General features: G+C 39.5%; 2 protein-coding genes across 2 annotated transcripts in view; both read left to right on the forward strand.

Moving 5' to 3' along the window:
- RFX6 (regulatory factor X6) overlaps positions 1 to 6,749 on the forward strand; it is a 49,274-nt gene extending 42,525 nt beyond the window's left edge. Inside the window, exons 16-19 of the mRNA XM_057740158.1 lie at positions 637 to 843; positions 1,948 to 2,460; positions 3,334 to 3,546; positions 6,574 to 6,749. Coding sequence (XP_057596141.1) covers positions 637 to 843; positions 1,948 to 2,460; positions 3,334 to 3,546; positions 6,574 to 6,749 — 1,109 coding nt within the window. The remainder of the gene's footprint in view (positions 1 to 636; positions 844 to 1,947; positions 2,461 to 3,333; positions 3,547 to 6,573) is intronic.
- Positions 6,750 to 18,881: 12,132 nt separating this feature from the next.
- Positions 18,882 to 21,818, forward strand: LOC130856094 (ubiquitin-conjugating enzyme E2 Z-like). Its single transcript, XM_057740293.1, has one exon. It carries the CDS (start codon positions 18,915 to 18,917, stop codon positions 19,983 to 19,985), a length of 1,071 nt encoding a protein of 356 aa, XP_057596276.1. The 5' UTR covers positions 18,882 to 18,914; the 3' UTR covers positions 19,986 to 21,818.
- The last annotated feature ends 2,046 nt before the right edge of the window (positions 21,819 to 23,864 follow it).

The following is a 23,864-nucleotide window of genomic DNA, read 5'->3' on the forward strand; positions in this document are numbered from 1 at the left end:
TGAGAACTTAGATAAAATTGGAGAAGTGGGGACTTCTCTGGCGGTCCAGTGGTTAAGACTTTGCCTTCCCACGCAGGTTTGATCCCTGGTCAGGGAGCTAAGAACCCACGTGCTTCATGCTTCGTGGCCAAAAAAACCAAAACATAAAACAGGAGCAATATTGTAACAGACTCAATAAAGACTTTAAAAAATGGACCACATCAAAAACATAAAATAAAAAAATTGGAGAAGTGACTATGATACAAAAATAACTATAATTTAAGACAGTATGTGTGGTATACTACCTTATAAATGGTGTAGAGATGAGTTCTATAGGAATTTAAAGAGGGAAAGAAACATTTATTTGGGATGAGATGACTTGCATTTTGAAAGCTGTTCACTACAGAATGGATTATTTAGTGCCCCTAAGAACACACATACAACCACAAATACACAGTTAACAAAAACCAGCAGCACTGCCAAGACCAAAGATCTGCTAGTCTTGTTTCCCATGGAAAATACTTTTCAGGAACTTCCAGATTTATGACACATCCCTAGAACATTTTCAGTTTTGTTTTTTTTTTTTTTTAACTTGGGCTTATCTACCAAGTTATGTGGCCGTGATATTAGCTTTCCTATTTAAAAAAATCTTTCCAGATGCAAGTAAAGCTGCCTTCACTGCATCTCCGAGTTCATGCTTTCTGGCCAACCGTAATAAAGGGAGCACTGTTCCCAGTGATACTGTGAAGAATGAAAGCCATGTGGAAACAACCTATCTTCCTCTGTCATCCAGTCAGCCTGGAGGCCTAACCTCTGCTCTGCACCCATTCCCTGCTGGGAATACAGACAACATGCCGCTCACAGGTAGGCTGGGAAACAACCAAGAAAACCACTTAGGCTTCAGGATGTCTTACAGGAACCTATTCCTTTGTTTTCTTAAAGCTGGTAAACTCCCGGCATTCCAAGAATAAAAAGGCTTATCTTCACTGACTTCTAACAAAGCTTTATAATATTTTTGTGATTTTCAACATTTGTCATTCACACTTTTATCAATACCATTTTTAAGATAGGTATCACACTTCAACATACTCTCTTAGTTATACCAGAGGTCCCAATAATTGGTAATTTTCATTTAGTGGAAGAAAAAAATAGATTAGGTATTCACAAAATCTTTGAAAATCAAAAAATATGAGCTTCTTATTTATTTTTGGATTTTTAGGAGATTTTATTTCTCCTCCATTAAAAAGTGCATTCAGCTATTTTAGGATAACCGTTACAATAATCTTCCTCTTTGGTCTAGGGTCCCCTTTCTGTCAATCTGAATGTCTATGGCATAAACTAGCTACTAGTTAATACTTTAAGTCTGCTTATTGCCTTACGTCTTCTTTGAAATCCTTCTATATACCATACTTCATTGGACACACAGAATTTTAAACCTGGAAGGGCCTTATAGTTCAGGGCTGTAATTCCACCAGTGGAAAATTGGAGGCCCAAGGATTTGGTGGCTTTCATAACCCACTGCTCACCAATGGGGGTCACATGAAGTTTTGAATTGATTGCTCTGGAGCCATGGTCATTTTGACATTACTGCCCTTTCCTTTTACCCTAAACTTCAAACCATTTGGCATTCAGCTAGTTTTTTAATTTCAGAAAAACATGAACCGCAGACCCCTTGCCCTTCCCAAGCTTGATCGCTAATCATCTTTATACCCATGGAAAGATGAAGCCATCTCAGGCTTTCCTCCATAGTCACTAACTCCAAAAGTTGCCACTATTGTGAAATACTCTGTTGTGATGATGTTTTGTAAACCTAGAGTTTTGTAGGTCCCTAATCCTGTTATTTTTGGAGGTTAGAAATGAACTAAGTTGGAAAAAAGTATATTAATAAATTTCTGCATAATTTTAAAAGATTTGAACCCATCTGTTTTTAATTTGCCACTAGTGAATGCTTTGATAACTTTTTTCCAGGTCAAATGGAGCTTTCTGAGAGCTCTGGTCATCTGATGACACCACCCATTTCTCCAGCCATGGCCAGCCGAGGAAGCGTCATTAACCAGGGGCCAATGGCAGGGAGACCCCCGAGTGTGGGCCCAGTACTCTCAGCCCCATCACACTGCTCAGCATACTCAGAGCCTATTTATCCTACTCTCCCTCAAGCCAACCATGACTTTTATGGGACCAACTCTAACTATCAGACTGTGTTTAGGGCACAGCCTCACACCCCATCAGGACTCTATCCTCATCGTCCCGAGCATGGTCGATGCATGGTCTGGAGTGAACAGCAGCTTTCTAGAGACTTCTTCAGTGGCAGCTGTGCTGGGTCCCCATATAATTCTCGGCCACCTTCCAGCTACGGACCATCCCCACATGGCCAAGATTCACACAGTATGCAGTTTTTAAATACAGGAGGCTTCAATTTCCTGAGCAACGCAGGGGCTGCCAGCTGCCAAGGAGCACCATTGCCTCCTAATTCACCTACTGGTATTGAAGTTTTTCAAGGATTTTTTCCTGGCTTTTGAGATGGTAGTAAGGCAAAATCAGACATTGAGTTCCACCTCCACTGAATAGCATGTCATCCCACGTAGAGCTTTCTCAAGATCATGGAATCTTAGACCCTTGAAGCCAATTTCTGCCACATACAAACATATCCCTAATTCTTGTGGCTTTATTAAAGTTGCCTTTCTAAATGCCACATGTGATGAAAAAATATTATGTCAAACCATATGTTTGAGACCAACCTTAATAGCCTCAAAGAAGAATGTTTTGTCCTTTGAAAATATTTTTAGTGAACAATCTTTTTTTCTGGAGAACTAGCAGCAGATCGTAAAGATTAGGACCCAAACAGTCCCTCCTGTTGGGCTGATAAAACACTTGAAGTTACTGAGTTGGAAAATCTGTGGACTTATTCAGCCACCGAAGTAGGCTCTATGCAGAGGCTGCTCTGATGCCCTTCTCCTCAGTGTAGGCCAGTCCTTCTCCCAGAAACATGAATCTGTAAATAAAATTGGTATTTGACAAGCACAGTAACCTTTGTGAGAGGCTAATAGTGTTTTTTTTAATTCGTAAGCATCATAAAATCTTGTTAATTTAGATAAGGGAAATATGAAAGAGGTGTAGTCTTATATCTCAAAATTAATAATACGATAACGTCTGTGTATTTTTAAAACCAAAAATAACATAGCGAACCACATCCATATGTGAGCACAAATGCAACCGTATTGTAAATGTAGATGTAAACGTACTATTTATGGTATGATATCTCTAAGGCTCTATCCTATCACCTTGTCCTTTCTTTTTTCTCCCTTATAATATCTGCAATAAGTTAACTCTGCATTCTCAACACTTCTGTTACAGGGTACTATGGAAGCAATATAAACTACCCAGAGTCTCATAGACTTGGGTCGATGGTGAATCAACACGTTTCTGTCATCAGCAGTGTTCGCTCCCTGCCTCCCTATGGCGACATTCATGACCCGCTCAACATTTTAGATGACAGTAGTAGAAAGCAGACCAGCTCGTTTTACGCAGACACACCACCTTCAGTTGCATGTCGAACTCCCGTAGTAGGTAAATTATATTCATAGTTCTTGAAAACGTTTTTTAAAAGTGGTTAACCTCAGGTATGCAGTATTAACTGGGCACTCATGTTCCCACGGTTGGTTTATCACTTTAAATCTGAAGTTATGTTTTTTAATCTGTTAGTTATCAGTCTTACCATTTCCCGAGATACGTGTCACCATGCAGCCTACTGCTAGATCTGTTATTCTTTCCAAAAAGAATCTCCAGCATCTATTATGTATGAAAAATATTCATATAACCTGTCAAAAAGCAGTCTAAAAAACTAAGTTTTATAAAGGCAATAATGATATCTTTTTCTCACTTTCTCTTATTCACTTTTGGAAGCAGGGCCAGTACCAAGAGCTGCCTTTGGACTCTATAATATCCATCAGTCTCTTAAAACTACCCCAAGTTTTAAAAAATGGTGACTTGTGATGAAGGTTACTATCATTTTCTCAATTGTATGTAAAATGTAATTAGACACCTCTGTAGAAAATGTTGTTTTCTTTTCTTTTTTTTTTCTTTTTCTTTTTTAAGTTCTTTATTGGAATATAATTGCTTTACACTCTTGTACCAGTTTTTGAGGTACACCAAAGTCAATCAGCTGTATTTATACACATATCCCCATATTCCCTCCCTCCCTCGGCTCCCCCCCACCCTCTAAGGCATCACTCATCATCGAGTTGATCTCCCTTTGTTATACAGCAACTTCCCACTGGCTATCTATTTTACAGTTGCTAGTATATATACGTCTCTGCTACTCTCTCACTTCGTCCCAGCTCCCCCTTCGCCCCCCGGCCCCACAACCTCGTGTCCTCCAGTCCATTCTCTGCATCTGCATCCTTATTCTTGTCTTGTCACTGGGTTCATCAGTACCATTTTCTTATTCTATAACATACATTTTAAGTAAAAATGAGCAAAACTGTGTTTGCCATGAAGTCTCCTAGCATCTTATTCCAACCAGGTTGCTGTCCCTAAGAAAATACTGCAACCTCTACTAGATGTATCACCGGCACCCAACAAAGGGTCCGCTGCATAGTAGGAACTCAATACATCAGTGAGTTGAAAAAAGGGGCAGAAACATATGCATAGATTTAGTTTCTAAACCTGCTAATAAGGTATCACAGGGCAAGTATATATCCACTTAAGTATCAAGGCAGAGGGTTAATGTTTATATGAGATGATTGAAATTTTCCAATGGAATTGATTTCAGATTAGCATAAGTAGAGGGCATTGACACCCAAACAGAGCATAAGGGAAAATGAAACAAATTCCATCTCTCCTCACTCAGTATGGTTTTCCAATAATTCAATAGAAACACTTCTTCCCTTTCTATGACCATCTCAGACACTCCCTGAGCAGAGTCGGCCAGCTCATCTCATGCTATCTGCAGATGGGCATTGCTTCTGGGTTACTCTAATGAAGCAGAAAATTCCACTTCAGGAAGTTTCCTCACTGTGAGACTGAAATGTACCGTGTTGCTATTGTTACTATTAGTTCTGTTTAGATAGTGGATGCTTTGGCGGAACATAGTTTGGGTGTAGGACAGATTCTAAACTTTAATTGTCAGAGTTGGCTTACAAGTAAATTGCAAAGAGGGCTTCAGGGTGAAAAGAGGGAATAGAGTAAGTGAATGAGTAGCACAAGGGGAATTAGGTCCTATAATTATATTTCCTTTGTTGCAAAGCCTGTTGTAAAGCGACAGAGATGATGGTACTTAGAAAAAGAAGAAAAACAGCACTGAGAAGACAGCAACCAAAATGCAGGAAATGAGTGCTAGTGAGCTATTTGGCCAAAAATTTTGAGAACCTACTACTATGTGCCAAACCTCACTTTAGGTGTGAGGTTATGGTGGTAATAGGACAGAGTTCCTGCTTGTAAGGCATTTACATTCCAGTAGGGAGAGATAAGGCAATGAAAATATAAACAAATGCATTAAAAAGATAATTTCAGATACTCTCAGGTCACTTAAATAGGGTAAAATGACACATGGTAATGCAGGAGCTGCTTTAGGTAAGGTAGCTGGGAAAGGAATCCTGAGGCAGAAACATTTGAGTTGAAAGTCATGTAAAACAGATAGCTAGTGGGAAGCTGCTGTATAGCACAGGGAACTCAGCTCCTCTGTGATGACCTGGATGGGTGGGATGGGTGGGATGGGGGGTGGGGGGTGGAAGGATGTCTAAGAGGGAGGGGATATATGTGTACATATAGTTGATTCACTTTGTTGCATAGCAGAAACTAACACAACATTGTAAAGCAACTATACCCCAATTTAAAAAAATAATAAAGTTAGTGTTCAATTAAAAAAAAAGAAGGAAGAGGAGGAGGAGGCAATGACCTGAAGATTTGATGGTGGAGTTCCAGGCAGAAGAAATGGCAAGTTGCATAGTCTCTGAAATGGAAACGTTTCGGGAAAATTCAGTGGGCAGAAAGAAGGCTTGTGTGTGTTTGAGCATAGTGAATGAAGAGAGGGGTGTAAAATAAATTAGAAGGCAGAGACCAATTCACCTAAAGTGTTACAAACCAGGGCAAGGAGCTTGGATTTTGTTCTGAGAGTAATGGGACGTCATTGTAGCATTTGAGAAGAGAGACAATTTGATATACATTTCTGCAAGATTATCCTGGCCGCTCTCTGCAGGGTGAGAAGTGGAGCGAACAAACGTGAGGGTCGTGAGACTAGTTAGGAGGCTGCTGTGTTGGTCCAGGTAAGAGAAGATGGTGGTTTGAACTGTAGTTGTGGAGGTGCAGATGGAAAGGAGGGTAGACTGGGGGTATATTTTGGTAATACAGTTGTCTGAATTTATGTTTGAAATTGAGTCTTCTTTGTGAAATGTGTTGAAGAAGGAAAATTTGTGGGAGAATAGCAAGGGGGAAGATGGAAGAAAAGATGAGGATTGCTCTGAGAAACCATCCACACTCAAATTTAGTACAGATATATGTGCTCAGTGCACAAGTAAATATGAAGGCTTAAAAGTGAGTGGCACAGAAAAAAGAAAATAGTCAATTTTCAACTGCTGATTATATTTTCCCTTACAGCATCCAGCTTGCAAACCCCAATTCCTTCCTCCTCATCTCAGTGTATGTATGGAACTTCCAGTCAATATCCAGCTCAGGAAACCCTGGACTCCCATGGAGCAAATGGTAGAGAAATGGTATCCTCTCTACCACCAATCAACACTGTGTTCATGGGAACAGCGGCTGGAGGCACTTAAGTCAGCAATGTTGGGTGGGCGTTGAAACTTTAAAAATCTCTACCATTCAAATCCCGTCTACTCAGACTGCCATCGGAGAAGGAAAATGGAATATCCAGTGGCAGGATATTGTTTTTCAGGTCACTGGTATAGAACTATGAACAACTCCATAGTGAATGGAAATACTTGCAGAGTTTGCCTTGCACACAAATTGTTTAGAATGTGGTCTCGTTGTTAATCATAGTTTCAAACATCATCAAATGGAACCAGTGGAGCTTTGAAGATGCAGACATTTCAACTATGAATACTTAATATTTCACTTCTTAATTTATTGAAAATCTGTGTGCTGTTTCACTTTTGGTTTTTAAAAAAGAGAAACATGTATTTAATGCCTTTAAAATACCTTTAATTTATTAGGATCGCAGAATGATTGTTTACTATCCCTTATTTGACGAAAGTCAAATGTGTACGGCTACCTCCTATGGAAATGTTTACAAGATCAAGACTTAATTCAATTCAGCCTCGACCAAAGTGGCTTGACTTTCAGTTTCTGTGCATTAGTGTGATGATTTCTGTTACGTAGCGGTATTCCAAGTCTATGTAACTGAATGGAGATTAGAAATGCTTTTCTTCTTTATATAAAAAAGATAGGAAGAAATAAAGTATGGAAATATTTTTAAGGGCTTGGTTGCTCTCAGGGCTGGTACTTTTTCTAAAGAATGCTGGGGATTTGCCGGCAAAGCTCCTTTGTATATCAAATTAAAGAGTAAAGTTGGTTAGTCAAAACAATAATTCTAAAACACGTGCATAACAGATCCATGCGTATAAATATCAAGAAGTTGTGATTTGTAGACTGTTGGAACTTCTACAGATGTGGAAGCAGTCTTTAGTCAAGAACTTTGCTGAGAAACTGACAGTGAATGAGTGTTCAGGGTCATCTGGATGCAAAAACAAACTCAGAAGTGAAAGATTCATTACATATAAACTAATACAATTTGATACGCCACTTATCTAGCTCTGTTTCTTTTTCTTTTTCATATGTCTTAACTGAAAGGTCTGTTGTAAGACTCATGGCCTATAATGGGAAACTTCCATTAACTTTCCAGGTTTCTCCTATAGTCTTATGACAGGTCTTCCATTATTTGTATTAAGGATTGGGTTATACTGTAAGCCCCAGATATATTATAAAAGGATCTGTAAGCCCCAAACACCCATTTTACATCATGATGTAATTTGGTGGAGACAAACTGTGGAATTGTTTCAGCAAGCAATAAACAATTATCTGTGGACTTGTTGGTGTGTTGCTACCATTTGCTCAGTAGTATGTAGTTTATGAGCTAATTAATTAGCAGAAATATTTTGCAACAATAACAAATTATGAGTAATAGAAAACTAAGTGTCCTATTCTTTGCTATGGTAATCTCATAAGCACAAAGGAAATGAAATTAATAAGGGCTTGGATTGGAGAAGCAGAAAACAAAACAGCTTTAAGAAGTGTTTGGACATAAATCTCAAAAACTGAGAACCAAATTTCCATTTTATAGTAATTAAATATATATTCAGCATGTGTTTCATGTCAGACACAATGGAAAATACAAAGATGAAAAAGATGAAAAAATACAAAGATGAAAAAGACAAAACTTTAATAAGTTTTGATGTAATGATGAAGGGGTTATGGGAAGTAGAAGCTCAACTGAAGATTTCTGAGTAAAAAGCAAGGTGGAGAAATGATGTTTAGCAAACATCTAGCAGCATTTGCGGGGAGGAGGTGGACTTGTTAGGAGAGGAATTAGCCTAAGAATGGGCCACTCCAGATGGTTGTTTCTGCCATGGGGATACCCAGCAGATAAGAGCAGAGACATGGGGAAGAAGAGTGAATGAGGAGGGAGAGAGAGAAAGAAGCACAAGCATCATTTCAAAGAAACATGAGCATCATTTCAAAGACTACTTTGAAGCATTGGTGACTGACTAGATAGAAGGAATAAAAAAGGAATATGTCACTAGCAGCTCTAAAGTTTTCCTTAACACTATTTGCAAAGCATTTCAGTGTAAATAGTTGACACTATATTGATATTCCCTCCTGCCCTTTTAAAGTGAGGGCAAGTGATCGGAGCAGGGAGAAGCTCAGAAGACAAGTGAGCAGTGTCTGGGTTTCATGTCCATCACAGGAAGGTGCTAAATTTTGATGACCAGAAGCCTAACTTGCTCTTTTCCCCAGGTAGTGGGCTTGAGTTTATCAGTATTAGAGTTATTACCATGTTTCTCAAGGCAGACACCATTGGCTTTCAGGCAGGACAGTTCTTTGTTTTGGAGAACTATTTTGCATATTGCCCAAGATTTAGTATTCCTGGCCTCAAACACTAAATACCAACGTACTCCTTGACACAGCCTTGTGACGACCAGAAACAACTCCTATATTTCCAAATGCCCCTGGAGAGGCAGTGATATTCTGGCACGAATTAATGGTGACAGCATTTTTAATTTTATCAAAAGGAGCTTGAGACATTTAATACCTTTCTGCCCATCAGCTACGTTCTTTGTTTAAGAATTGTTTCCTTCATGGATCTAAAGCTTGGCTGCTTAAGGCATTTTCTGTTATTCTTTAGGTTAATTTATATAGTTAAGAGGATCTTGCCTAGGTTTTATGTTTTCAAAAGTAAATAAATCATTCTTCAAACAGTTGTTAGAAGTTCTGGAGCATCAATTATAAAGAAGTGACCCATTCAAGCTAATACTTATATGAATTGCAAAATTAAGGTTAAAATTTTTAAAATGCTATGTTTATAACTCAATTCTTGGGGCACTACCTTTCAAATCTTATGGTGGTTACTAAATATAAAAGACATGAAAAATGAATGTTTCAATTTATTTGGTGGATTCTTAATACAATTCAGGGACCAAGAGCCTGTTTTGTAACAACTTGAAGAAAAACTAAAGCCCAGCTACGTCATTAACACAGAATCACAGATCAGAAGGGATCTGGTTTATTTTCTTCTCTCCAGGTAGCGTTGCACTAAGAAAAATTAGATCTACCCTCAGTTATATGTTCCGAAGTACACTTTCAGGTCAGAAAGTGTTTGTTGTTTTGTTTTGTTTTAATAATTTAAACTAAATTTCAATTACAGTTGTGATGTAAAATCATTCTCTTTGTTTCTGCTTTGAGACAGAAGAGTCCATGAGACTCTCAAGGTTGTCCTGGTCAAAAGCTTATTTTGGAAATGGGGAGGGGGGTATTTTTCATTAGTATGGTGCCTAAAGAGGGCAGGTGTACTGGCATTTAGTGTCAGGACCAGGGATGTGAATATCCTGCAATGTGTAGGTGATATCTGAAGAACTGGCCCACTTCAAAAGCCAGTAACACTCTATGGAGAAATAGAGGTAGACCACTAGGCTGTGAGGAGATTGCCCCAAAATTTTGCTCAGTAATGGCAATCTGTATTAAATGTTATCTAACTAATCAGATCATCTCATCAGGAACTGTGACTGAGAAACTCACATACACACAACCTAGAGAAAAAAACAGGCAGAGGAGTAGGGCCAGAAGCAGAGAGAAAGAAAAGAAGGAGAGCTAGAAAGAAGCTGAGTTGGGAGAGGGGTCCAATAGGTAGCAATGGGTGGGCCCCTCTAATGGGATGCTGAGACAACCCCAGAGCTGTGGCTGTGCCATTCCGATCAGTGAGGAACAATGCCAGAAGCCCCTCTTTCCATTTAAATTTGCCCTGGGAACCCTTAAAGGACATGGGCTCCATTTAGCCATCCAGGGTGTAGCAGCTCTGACTACACCACTGAGTCCACAGGAGTATGTGTTTCCTCTTCTTCAGAAAAACTTGATAAGCAATAAATTAGAGGTTCACTGATTATGGTTTTGAACAACTGATTAATGCTTATACAAACACAGTCCACAAGAATAGGACAAAGGTACTGCCAGTCTTTGAAAGTCAGCCCAGATGGTGCATTCTCTCTCCTCTCACCTCACAGCCTCAAGAAAAAAGAGAAGGAAGGAGGGGGGGAAGGAAGGAAGGAAGGAAGGAAGGAAGGAAGGAAGGAAGGAAGAAGGAAAGGGGGAAGGAAGAAAGAAAGGGGGACTTTCTTGGCAGTCCAGTGATTAAGACTTCACCTTCCAATGCAGGGGGGATGAGGGTTCAATCTCTGATTGGGGAGTTAAGATCCCACACACCTGGCAGTCAAAAAACCAAGACATAAAACAGAAGCAATATTGTAACAAATCCAATAAAGACTTTCAAAATGGTTCACATCAAAAAATCTGAAAGAAAGAAAGGAAGAAAGGAAGGAAGAAAGGAAGAAGGAAGGAAGAAAGGAAGAAAGAAAGAAGAAAGAAAGAAAGATAAAGAAAGAAAGAAAGAAAGAAAGAAAGAAAGAAAGAAAGAAAGAAAGAAAGAAAAAGAAAGAAAGAAAAAGAAAGAAAGAAAAAGAAAGAAAGAAAAAAAACTTTGATATATATTCTGAAACTCAGACCCAAAGTTCCACCTTTTCAAAAAAGCAGGAGGCAAATGAGAGTATGTTCAAACTTCCTGGAAAGGGATATTACAGGTAGTTAGATTTCTCTATAAACCTGAGTATAAAGGGAGTGAAATTAATTGTCATACAAGTCTCACAATAACACCTATGAGCTCTTAGAAGGCCTGGAGTAGTAAACTGTTCATACTGTTTTTGAAGGCAGATTTACAATCCTAGGTGAGTTATAGAAATTTAAACAAAAACCTTCCAGAAAAGTAAACATTAATGATTATGGCATACAGGACATTTTGTGCTTTGGGAAAGATAAGAAATGATGAATTTATATAAAAGTCATTATACTATCTCATTCAATTATTGAATTCTAAATTAAATCCTTGAGTTTGTAAATGGCAGAGAACACAACCTGTCTGTTCCAAAAGCACACTGATTAAATGAAAAGAAAATAAATTTCAGTTACTCCTTGATTACAGGCATTAGCAATGGCTGGGAAAGACTGATAGTTTTAAGTAGACTCCAATGAACAATCTACTTGCTAATTTCGATATCTGATTACAAAATAAGGTTTTATCTCTGTTCTGATTGGTAAAAAAGTCTTTGATTAGTTTTCTAATATCAAAATCTTATAAATAGTGTTTAATTTTTATTGATCTTGACTACATAATACTATGGTAGAAATGTTTCCCATTTTAAAAGTATTCTATTTCCAGAATGAACAAAATAATCTATTTAGTTTTTTTTATAGAATCTAATCCAGTTGGAGAGATCTCTAATCTTTCCGCAAATTTCTCTTTTAATGTCTATAGTTTCAATCATATTCATGCAGATGTTTATGAAGATAAAATTGACCATTCATTTAGTTTGAACCTTTTATACTTACATCAGGGGTTCTAGTAAAAGCCTCTCTAATAGCATGGGAAGCTTTTTTTTTTTTTGAGGAAACTATTAGTTATTTCTCTGGAAAACAATAACAAAATAACTCAATAATCAAAAAAAATTGAAGTGTAAAGAACACATGATTAATGTTAAGCCTAAAGCTGAAGGGAACTAAAGGTAAAGAGAAGGTCAAAATCAAGATTTCTCAGTGTGATGTGGTGACTTCACCTCTTTTCTTAAAATAGATGTTGTAGAGTCTTCGAGTAAGAATTGGGTAAGGAACACATTTACAAAAGTGAAAAATTAACTACTCAATATGATACCTGCTCTAAAGTAAACAGAAACCATTGTTTTTATTAGTTAAAAACAAGGATGGTGCTCTTACCAATCAATAGAATGAGGGTCAGAGATTTATAGCCCTCAAGCATCTTTAAACACACCGAGGCAAATATGAGCTTCATGGGCAGTTTGTTAATCAAGATTTGTCATTTAGCTTTGTGTACTTTAGCTTATTAATGCTTTATACATGACCTCTGTGGAAAACAGAACTGTTTCCATATTTTATATTGCAAAATGGCAGGATTTCTTGCCTTTGAATTTTGGGGGTAATATTTTGTGTTATTTGCCATCCCCTCTTCCAACACATGTATTGTTTTTCACTCATTACACCTCGTCTGGATATCTCTACAATTTATAATATTCATTTCAACTCTCCACTCCCCAAAGAAACTTCGCCTAGGATATGTACCTAAAGATGGTCCCTGATGCGTTTTTACAGGAAGTTGAGTATTCAGTTGCCTCAGGGAGTAGAGGCACTTGGACATCAAACTAGCAGAGAAAGCCCTCTTAGGAAACACTGATCCTTCAGTGAAAGAGAACGTGTTGACATATCAGTGATTCTCTCACATCCTGATGTTCCCCAGGGAGCATAAGGGAAAAGAGGCCAAGAATTGACTAGTGAATTCTGGAAACCAAGAAGAATAGCTTGTCTTTGACACATGCTTCAGTGCTAAGTGACTTGCCCTAGTGAAACTCCTGTATAGCTTTTTGTGGGCTCCTTGCATTTGAGAACATGTGGCCATCAAAGATTCAGAGAGTGCAGCAGGGACCAAGAAGATCAAGATGATGTGGGATAGACTAGAGTTATCCTAGGAAAGCAACCACCCCAAGGATCTCAGACTTATCTTTATACTGAAGTGAGCATTGACATGGTTGTTCAAGTTTCTGTTATACTATGAAGACAGGAGTAACATAAATAGGATTTCAAAGCAGAGACAAAATATGTAGCAATTTAAAACACGACAGAGTCAGACAAATCTGCGTTTGAAGCCACATTAGCTGTATGACAAGTTAAAAAACTTCTCCAAGACTCAGTTTTCTTGTCTGTAAAATGGGCTTAATAATATTAGCTACCACAAAAGGTTTTTGTGAGGATTAATTGAGCTAATGCTTATGAAATATTTAGCATGATGGTTTCTGACACTTTGCACAGACTCAATAAATGGTGACTGTTGTTAATTATTGTTATTGTTCAAATCCCATGGAATCAGTTTGCATTACATGAAGGCAATGCAAACTGTTCTTGTATGTCTTTATGTGTAATGTAGACTGCTCTATTGCTAGAGTTGTCTAGCAAGATAACCTAGGCTGGTGTAGTTAAATAAGAATTTACTGGGTAAAAGTAAAGGAAAAAAATAAAACATAGCAAATCATTAACTACTCCAATATGGTTTTAGAGACATGACATCCACAGAGTACAATATGATCTGATTGTTAGATATGACAACACGACTACAAGCAATATCTTAAAATAATTTGTCTTTATACATATTTTGCTGGCTTCATACAATGATGCAGATTCTTCCTCTATGAATCAATAATTCTGGGAGGAAATTGCCAATGTTTATTTCAGTCTGATTGCCTTTGTTTTCAGATCTATAATACACAGTCATAAAAATATGAGATTTTCCTGTGAAAATTTCTATTAGGAAGAAAATATTTTTCATTGATTAATTTTATTCCCCATTAAAAGTCAATTAAATTAGTATTTTAAAAATGTAAATAGTTAAATTTATAGTCAGAAATTATTAACGTGTTGGATATTTCTAATGCCCTCATAACTGCAAAATTAGGGACAAGCTTTCTCTTCTCTGTATTATTATTATAAGGAGACCCACCCCAGCAAAAAGCACTCTCCCAAGCTACTGAGCTGAACATCCAGTTGTTAATTATTGAACATTTCCTCCAAGATGTTCTGCAGGCACCCAAAGTTTAGCATTGTGTTCTCACCATGTTTTCCCTCTCATCACTATAGAAACCTGGAAGACATCCTAAATTCCCCCTCACTGCCCCCTCTTCTAGTCACTCTATTCCTTCTGGTTATCTTTCTGAGCTCTCATCTCCACCTCACCCTCATAGGCAATGCCCCAGTGCAGACTCTCATCTCTTATTAGGATTATGGTATTAGCCTCAACTTGATCAGGTTCTCCATCACTTCCTGAGGGAGCTTCCTTCAACACAAACTGCACTGCTGCTCAAGATTGTCCTCTGGTTCCTCTCTGACCTCGGAACAGGGCCCAAACTCGTTAGCACAGGTCTAAGGCTTTTTCACTTTTCCTGCTTGGACCTGATATTAATCAATATAATGTATATGCTCTTTGGAACTTTGTCTGCAATTGGAAGCTTCCGAGGATTTTTAGATGTCAAAAGTAATCACTGTGTAGGTACTGGGATTTCCTTTATATTTTGTGGTCAGAGTAGAAAGTGAAGAAATATGAATGATAAATGGTCAATAGAGATGAAGTGCTTATAAAAATCAATAGATTTAATGGCTCTAAAATATTTCAGGATGTTAGCATTTGACATAAACAACATTGAAGGAAGCCTTATTTAATGGAAATTTTTGGCTCATTTATCAGTCTTCCTAATGTGTGACAAAGTGATATTGAAAGACTGAAGAAATAGACCTTGATAGACCTCAGTGACATATAGGCAGATAGAGGTTTAACTGAGTCTAAGCTTGAGATTTTTAAAAAGTTAATATATAGGAATTTAATAAATACAATAAACTCTCTTCCTGTTCCTTCTGCCTCTTCTGTGTGTGACTGATTCTTACTCAACCTTCCAGTATAGGTTTACATTCTCTAAGAAATCACTCCTGAAACCCCAAAGTACAGGTTAGGATCCCTCCTATACGTGCCCTTTACGTCCTATATTTTTCCAACATGATACTTATTACATTAGTTTGCTGTCTCCTGAACTAGACTATAAACTCTGGGGTGGTTGAGGCAACTGTTAGACTTTTTGATGTATCTCCACAGTAGATACATATTTAATTAAAACTGCATGCAATAAACACCTTTAAATTCAAAATGAATAATCACGTTTAGGTTCAAGATGCTATGTATCAAATAACATAATGAGGTCAGAGCCAGGCTGGTCATCTAACAGGGGCCCAGAACTGCACAAGGTATGAAAATTTACTGAGGTTGGGCTTGTCCTGGCATAGTCACCAATCAGAAGCATTCCTTAGAGAAGAAAATTGTGCTACTTTTTTTGTCTTTAGATTTTATTTTATTTTCAATCATAGAGTTGAAACACAAGTGCATTCTAAGAACTAAGATCTAGTTATCTATTTAAATAGCCTAAGCCCTCAGTAAATGTTGATTAATTCATTGATTGGTTGACTGGGGAGGCTTGGAAGATGCCTTTGTAAGTCATGCAATCCAGATATACATCGTAAATAAATTCTTGCACTTTTGCTCAAGTAGAAAGGTGGTAGGATGTTCTTAGCATTACTTGTAAAAGGAAAAAAATCAGAACCAACTTAAATGACCATCAATAGATGGATGGATAAGCAAAAGAAGAATTCACGCAATGGAATACTATATTTAGGCAAAATTAGTGTATTAAATCTACACGTATTCGGAATAAATCATGAAAAGATCATGTTAAGTGTAAAAAGCAAGTTCAAAAGAATAAGTAAAGTTTAACATTTATGTAAATCTAAAACCATAAGACAAAACTATTTATTTTTTAGGTACACACATGTGGTAAAAGTAAAAATATGTGGTTGGGAGGTATATGTATTATTTTCAGTGTAATGATTACCTTCGGGGAGGGAAGCAGAAGAATAAGACTGGATGAAGGTTCAATAATACCTTAAATACTTTGCTTCTTTAAAAAAGATGTGAAACAAATATGGCAAAATGTTATATATTGGTTTAAAGTTTGGTGATGGATACATTGATGTCTCTTATATTGTTCCGTGTACTTTTTACTAAATTTAAATATTTCATAATTATTTCTTGAATGACAATAGAAAAAAATAAATCATAAGAGGAGCGCGCCTATTCAGTTTCAAAAATTAAAACTTTACCCACAGATGTTAGTTCAGCAGTGAGCTGAATAAAATATGTTATTAAGAGTCAAAGGGTTATTTAAGTTTCAGCAAATGTTTATATCTCTGGGGAGGTCAGTTAGGCAGTAATAAATGATTTTGTTAGGATGGAAAAGAATGTCTTGCTTCTTTACAGAAATTTAAATATTTTTTCTAATTGAAAAAGCCAAAGATGCTTAGAAATGTAAAATGGGGGGTAATCTACATATAATCCTACCTTTTATAAATAAAATCTATAAACATAATTTTCACACATGCACATGCCTATATACACATGTGATGTGAGGGCATCTCTTTGTGCATGCTGGTTTGCACTTAGTATTATACAAACCTTTTTTTCATGCTATTTCATTTTCTTTGACAGAACGTTTTTGGTAGCTGTATAGAATTTCTTCATATGGACATGCTATAACTTACTTAACCAATTCCCTACTATTGAATATTTAAGTGTCTGCTAAACTTTAAAAAAAAAAAGAAAAAGATAATGATTTCCTGGTTCACTGGAAATAATATGGTCTAGAATATTTTTTAATTCAGCATTGTTTTCATTGAACCCCAACATGTAAACATATACCTTTGATTTTTTTTTTTTCTAACATAAGGAATCATCCAGATGATGGACTAAATTTCCCAGCTACTTTCAGCATGTCTGATATCCAGGAGACAAAACCGCTGTAACATCCTGCCAGCTCTTAGCATGTCTGGGAGTTGGCATGCCTAGGTTATGACCATATCCCACAGTGATTGCTACCTGCCTAAATTTTGGAGGTGAGGAAAAGGAATGTCACACTAAAAGTGTTCCAAATCAAATTCTTAGGAAATGACTAAACTGTTTAAATATTCTTAAATGAAGTTATTTCCCAAATATTAATAATACAGACACTGGATGAATTCTTTTAATCCTCACAACATCCCTATGTAATACATTTATTGAAATAATTTCTAGGTCCAAGATGGAGTCACCTCTGCCCATGGTGTCATGTCAGCAAACTGAAAGTTAGATAACTTTAGTGTCTCTGTAAATACTCTGCTTGACCAGAAATGCGATATAACCAGTCAGCCAATCCTAAAACACCAAGTCAACTCTTAGCTCTATACTTCTTTGTTCTTTATTCTTTCTCCTATAAAAGCGTCCTGCCTTGTCATTTTGCAGTTCTTAGAATGGAGACTGTCCATTTCATGAGATGTTAAATAAAATTTGTTTGTATCACCCAAACTGTCTTTAACCATTTTTTAACATATTACATTAACATTCATGCTGAATGCTAGAAGAAACTGCTTTACGATTCCTTTCAGATAGACAATCACAAAATAGTCTTGTCCTAATTGCCAAAAAAGACCTCTGAAACACAAACATCTATATCCATATATCCATGAGGATATGGCAATAGTCTAGGCAAGAGACATGAACACAATGTATCATTGGGAACACAGGAATTGAAGTGAGGCTAAATGCCATTAAGCAGCCACGCTTAGTGAAATTCAGGCACTGTGGGGTCATGATTTGATCCCCTATCAATGTCAGTGTCACAATTCGCTCTTTCAAGTTCAGTTAATATTGATGAGGTTGTAAACACATGGCTTCCTCCCTTGAAATTATTTATCCATGCAAACACACCTCTCAATAGCCTAGCAACTCATCTGCCTTCTGCTTTCAAGGATAGATGTATCACACATTCCATTAAATAAAAAGAATGATCCAGACACATCTTCTGCATATCCCTGTGAAGAAATAAAATCCAGTTTTCCACCCAAGGTCAGTGCAAACAACAATGTTCAACAATCAAGGACTTTTCTAAGTTATATTATTGTACCTATATATATGTATATGTATATATATATTATATATATAATACTTTTTATAGTATTGTAAATAGTATTATATATATTATACAATATATAATACTTTTTATATATAATACAATATATAATACTTTTTTAGTATTATAAAAAGTATTATATATATTATACTATATATATAATGCTTTTGCTTTGACTGGGTCTTTTGAGGTAGGTCTGTGTGTTCATGGGTCTGCTAGAGTACAGGTAACTCATGGGAGGAAGCTCATATGTCACAGAAGAGCTGTGCATGGAATTCCTTGGGTTACTACAACCTGTATAATTAGTGGGGAAGATACTACAATATTCCAGGTTTAAAAACATAGCTAAGGCCTGAACTCTTGTCATGAGTTCAATAGGTTAAAAACAAGAAAAGACAAGGCTTGATTAATTGGATATGGAAGATGGAGGTGGTGGTAAGAGTGATGGGAGAGAAAAGGGCTGATCCGGGAGACTTGGTATGTGGTGATGCCATTAGCCAATTAAGAACTACAGCAGGGACTCTGGCCCGGCTCTCGGTGGTGCGGGAGCTCGGGGAGGAGCGGCCGCTCTGGTCGGCGGACGTGCTGCCGAGCAGTCCCGGAAGCGAAGGAGCGATGGCGGAGAGTCCGACTGAGGAGGCGGCGACGGCGACGGCAGGCGCCGGGGCGGCGGGCCCCGGGGCGAGCGGCGTCGCCGGTGTTGTTGGCGTTAGCGGCAGTGGCGGCGGGTTCGGGCCGCCTTTCCTGCCGGATGTGTGGGCCGCGGCGGCGGCGGCGGGTGGGGCCGGGGGCCCGGGGAGCGGCCTGGCTCCGCTGCCCGGGCTCCCGCCCTCGGCCGCTGCCCACGGGGCCGCACTGCTTAGCCACTGGGACCCCACACTCAGCTCCGACTGGGACGGCGAGCGAACCGCGCCGCAGTGTCTACTCCGGATCAAGCGGGATATCATGTCCATTTATAAGGAGCCTCCTCCAGGAATGTTCGTTGTCCCTGATACTGTTGACATGACTAAGATTCATGCATTGATCACAGGCCCATTTGACACTCCTTATGAAGGGGGTTTCTTCCTGTTCGTGTTTCGGTGTCCGCCCGACTATCCCATCCACCCACCTCGGGTCAAACTGATGACAACGGGCAATAACACAGTGAGGTTTAACCCCAACTTCTACCGCAATGGGAAAGTCTGCTTGAGTATTCTAGGTACGTGGACTGGCCCTGCCTGGAGCCCAGCCCAGAGCATCTCTTCCGTGCTCATCTCCATCCAGTCGCTGATGACTGAGAACCCCTATCACAATGAACCTGGCTTTGAGCAGGAGAGACATCCAGGAGACAGCAAAAATTACAATGAATGTATTCGGCATGAGACCATCAGAGTGGCAGTCTGTGATATGATGGAAGGAAAGTGTCCCTGCCCTGAACCCCTACGAGGAGTGATGGAGAAGTCCTTCCTGGAGTATTATGACTTCTATGAGGTGGCCTGCAGAGATCGCCTGCACCTTCAAGGCCAGACTATGCAGGACCCTTTCGGAGAGAAACGGGGCCACTTTGACTACCAGTCCCTCTTGATGCGCCTGGGACTGATTCGTCAGAAAGTGCTCGAGAGGCTCCATAATGAGAACGCCGAAATGGACTCTGATAGCAGCTCGTCTGGGACAGAGACAGACCTGCACGGGAGCCTGAGGGTTTAGACCCTGCTTCCCTCTCCCCTCCCCCCACTCGAGAGTCCCAGCAAAGTCCCTTCCCCCCACCCCAGGGATGGAGAGGCACTGTGTATCTCCCTCCACATGGGACGTCATCCTGCAAGATGGCAAGAACCAAGCAAGCTCGGATCCCAGGGTGTGGATGTGGGGAGGCTGTCCCAGTCTGACCTCCTTGGCTCTCGAGCATCTGGGGCTGTGTTCATCCCATATCAGGGGCCGAGGGACCTATGCAGGAGCAGCTAGGGCGAGGGCCTCTGGCAAATACAAAACAACACACACACCTCTCCACAGGGTCAGCTCCTTAGGGATAGGTGGGAGACAGAAATTGCAGTTCCTAGAGGGAGTGTGCCCAAATGATTTATGGGGATATCTGGAAGGGAGCTTGGGGTGGGGGGCTGTCTGTGACACTTAAGCAGTCTGGGTGGTTGTCTGTCTGTCTGTCTTCAGTCTTGAAGCAGGGCTTCCCAGTGCCCTTTTCCTCCCTGCCTCTTTGCCCCAGTTATTTCCCACGGGCCAGCATAATTTTGTTTTTCCTAATTTATAGTCACTGTTCTAGACAGACCAAAGAGAAGGAACAGTGGTGGAGTCAATAGGCTGCTGATGAGTAAGCTTTATCTAGCACCTGAGCACCTTTCTCCCCTGCCCTCCATTCCCTCACCCATTCTAGATTTAAGACAGAAGGTAAATGTGACTGGGACTGAACCACAGTCTTGGTAAAGTCTGCACAGGCACCATGAGAAGCTGAAAATGCCGTTTGTTCCCGCAATCACGGATTTGAAAAGTTCCCAACACAGGCAGCTGCTGTGTGTGTGGGATTAGAGCCACTACATAGAATAGTCTCTTACAGATTTTTCATAAATACTAGTCACAATGAGGGTATTTCTCCTGGGGTGGGGTACGGGGGGAGGCTGATGCTAGTTCTGTTTTATTTTGTTTGGCTGTCCTTGTGTATTTTCACCTCAGCCTGTAGTCCCCCTCCTCACTTCAAAACCCAGGGAGTTGTGGGGAGCAAGGGTAGCCAGTGGCAGAGGGGATTGGGGCTGGGGCTCTGAAGACTCCTCCCCTTCTCTCCCCCTACCCCCAAACTGCTCTTTGTCACTGGCTCTGGTGGGTGTTTGCCTGGCTGTGTTGCTTCTCTATCTGTATTTAGCTGCAGTGATCCTTCAGCTGGTTGGCTCAGAAAAATGTGCTTTAGATGCCCTGTGATACTGGGCATCAGGGGAACCCATCCTTCCCCTTTTTGATGTGTTCTCCCGTACTTCCCAGATTCTTAACTGTTAGGGCTCCCAGTGGGGTATTTGTGATCCACGTGACACAGGGCCTCAGTCAGTATCCAGCCACGTGTGAGGGAGAGGGTAAGTTGTACCTGCTTTGCCCGCTGCTAGGGAGGCCTCTGCCTTGTGGATCACGGGACTTCCTGGGGGAGTTGGGGAGGGGTTTAGACACAAAGGAGAATGTCCTACTTGGGAGGGCAGGAAGCAAAGGAACTGGACAGGAAGTGGACTTGGGGGGCGGAAGTTTAGCTTTGATACCTGAAGAGTATCTTCATAAGGAGACTCCAAAAGGGACCCTGCTTCAAATTTCCCTCTTCCATTCCCAGAGCTAGTACAGGGCTAGAAGAATGCCCTTGGTCAGTGGGTCCAGTGTTGTCTGTCATCCATTTAAGTGTTCCCACTTTCAAGTGACAATCCTCTCCTTGGCCCTGCCATGGGCAGAACATGTCTGGCATACTAGCCTGACTTTTACGCCCTAATCTTGAGGAAATATATGCACAGGAGTCAAAGAGATGTCTTTATATCTGACTGTACATAAATGAAGTTGTTTTTTAAAAAAAAAAAAAAAACTACAGCAGGAAGTGGTATGTTTCTGTGAGGGATATAATGTTGGAGTCTAATAAGAAACATAATCATTATATGCACATTGATTTGAGGATGCTTTTGGAGTATGCCTAGTTTGGCCTATTTCTGGTCTAAAATTCAGGCGAACTATAAAGGCTGGAAATATGTCCTTGATGGTTTTAAGATAAGGTGTTGGTTAAAACTGTCACAATTATTGCCCAGGGAGAATTTATAGACTAAGCAGAGCCATGAACCAAAAGAAGATCCCAGAGAAAATCCTGTGTTTAAAGAGGAGACACAGAGAAGGTATTCATGAAGGAGACTGATGGTCAAAGCTGAGAGCAAAGAAAGAGGAAAGTTAAGGAAGTAAGGAGTTTCAAGACTATATAATGATCAATAGTGGCAAACATAGAATAAACACTCCATTAAGAAAAGGTCTGGAAAATATCTGTTGAGTTTGGCAATATGGAGATTGGTGGGCTTTGCAAGGGCTGTTTGAGTGGAGGGTTCTGAGCAAAAGCCAGCTGGTATGGGTTTGGATTGAGTTGTAAATAGGAAGTGAGAAAAAGGAAGACCATGAGTGTGGAACACCCTTAAAAACGTTTCCTACAGGATTAAAACAGGGCTATTTGTTTTTCTTCTTTTTGGCTTGGAAACATTTAAGTACGCTTACAGACTACGGAGAAACAGCAGAGAGGAAGACACGGAAGGTATAGGAGCGATGGAGACAACAGATGAAGTGACATACTGGAAGGAGTGTCCTGATCCAGGCTTGGCTGCATCAGTGGGATGCACTGATTATTACTGTTTTTCCCTCTGTCCCCTACCATGACACTCTCTATTTACATGCTAGTCTCTATTCACATACTCTGGTAGCATCTGCAACCGACACATCCAGTTGTGAGCCTTGCTCTTCCAAGTTCTCAGGCAAAATCCCCGCAGAAGAAAAATAAAATGAATGTGGTGATCAGTGGTTGAAAGCAGAATCCAACCAGAAAGAATTCTCTGTTTGGTTGTGTACTTCTTTTATTGCTACATCAGCAATAAAGTGACCTCATGATTGGGTTTTCCTCATCCAAAAGATAAGCTCAGTTATAAAGCAACATAGCCACGATAATCTTCATGATAAGGTAGAGATTTCTACAAAATCTAAGTGAATGGACACATCCCCTGGACTTCCTGACTGCCTGAATTGAATTAGAGTATGTTTTAAGCCACTGCATTACACACACATATACAGAGAACACAAAGATATATTGCTCTCCTGGGCCTTAGATGAAGTTCTGATATAGCAATAATAAGCCATAGATATGTTCAAGCTAGTCTAAAGGCAGATATTAAACTTTTGGCCTTTTAATTTCCTAGTAAAATGCACAGTAGGCATTCTTACTCCATTCTTGACCCCCAGCCCATCTCTCAGACTCACTCCTCCATCTCCATGTGTGACCGGAGGACAGAGGGTTGGAAATGTGGTTGAAGATATCCTGCTATGCTTATTATGTGGTACTTCTTACAAGCTGAAAATTTAATGCTTTGTCTTTCTAATGTATATAAAATTTAAAATGGTCATAATGTGAAAATAGCAACATCAAAACAGCCTGTGAGATGAATGGATAAAGAAGATGTGGTACTATACACAATGGAATATTACTCAGCCATAAAATGAATGAAATTGAGCTATTTATAGTGAGGTTGGATGGACCTAGAGTCTATCATACAGAGTGAAGTAAATCAGAAAGAGAAAAACAAATACCGTATGCCAACACGTATATATGGAATCTAGACAAATGATACTGATAAACCTAGCGGCAGGGCAGGTATAGAGATGCAGACGTAGAGAACAGACTTGAGGACACTGGGGGGAGGGGAAGATGGGACGTAGTGAGAGAGTAGGATTGACATATACACACTACCAAATGTAAAATAGATGGCTAGTGGGAAGCTACTACAGAGCACAGGGAGATCAGCTTGATGCTTTGTGACGACCTAAAGGGATGGGAAAGGGAGGTTGGGAGGGAGGCTTAAGAGG

Source organism: Hippopotamus amphibius, chromosome 6 (genome assembly GCF_030028045.1).
Source record: "Hippopotamus amphibius kiboko isolate mHipAmp2 chromosome 6, mHipAmp2.hap2, whole genome shotgun sequence".
Taxonomy (NCBI): Eukaryota; Metazoa; Chordata; class Mammalia; order Artiodactyla; family Hippopotamidae; genus Hippopotamus; species Hippopotamus amphibius.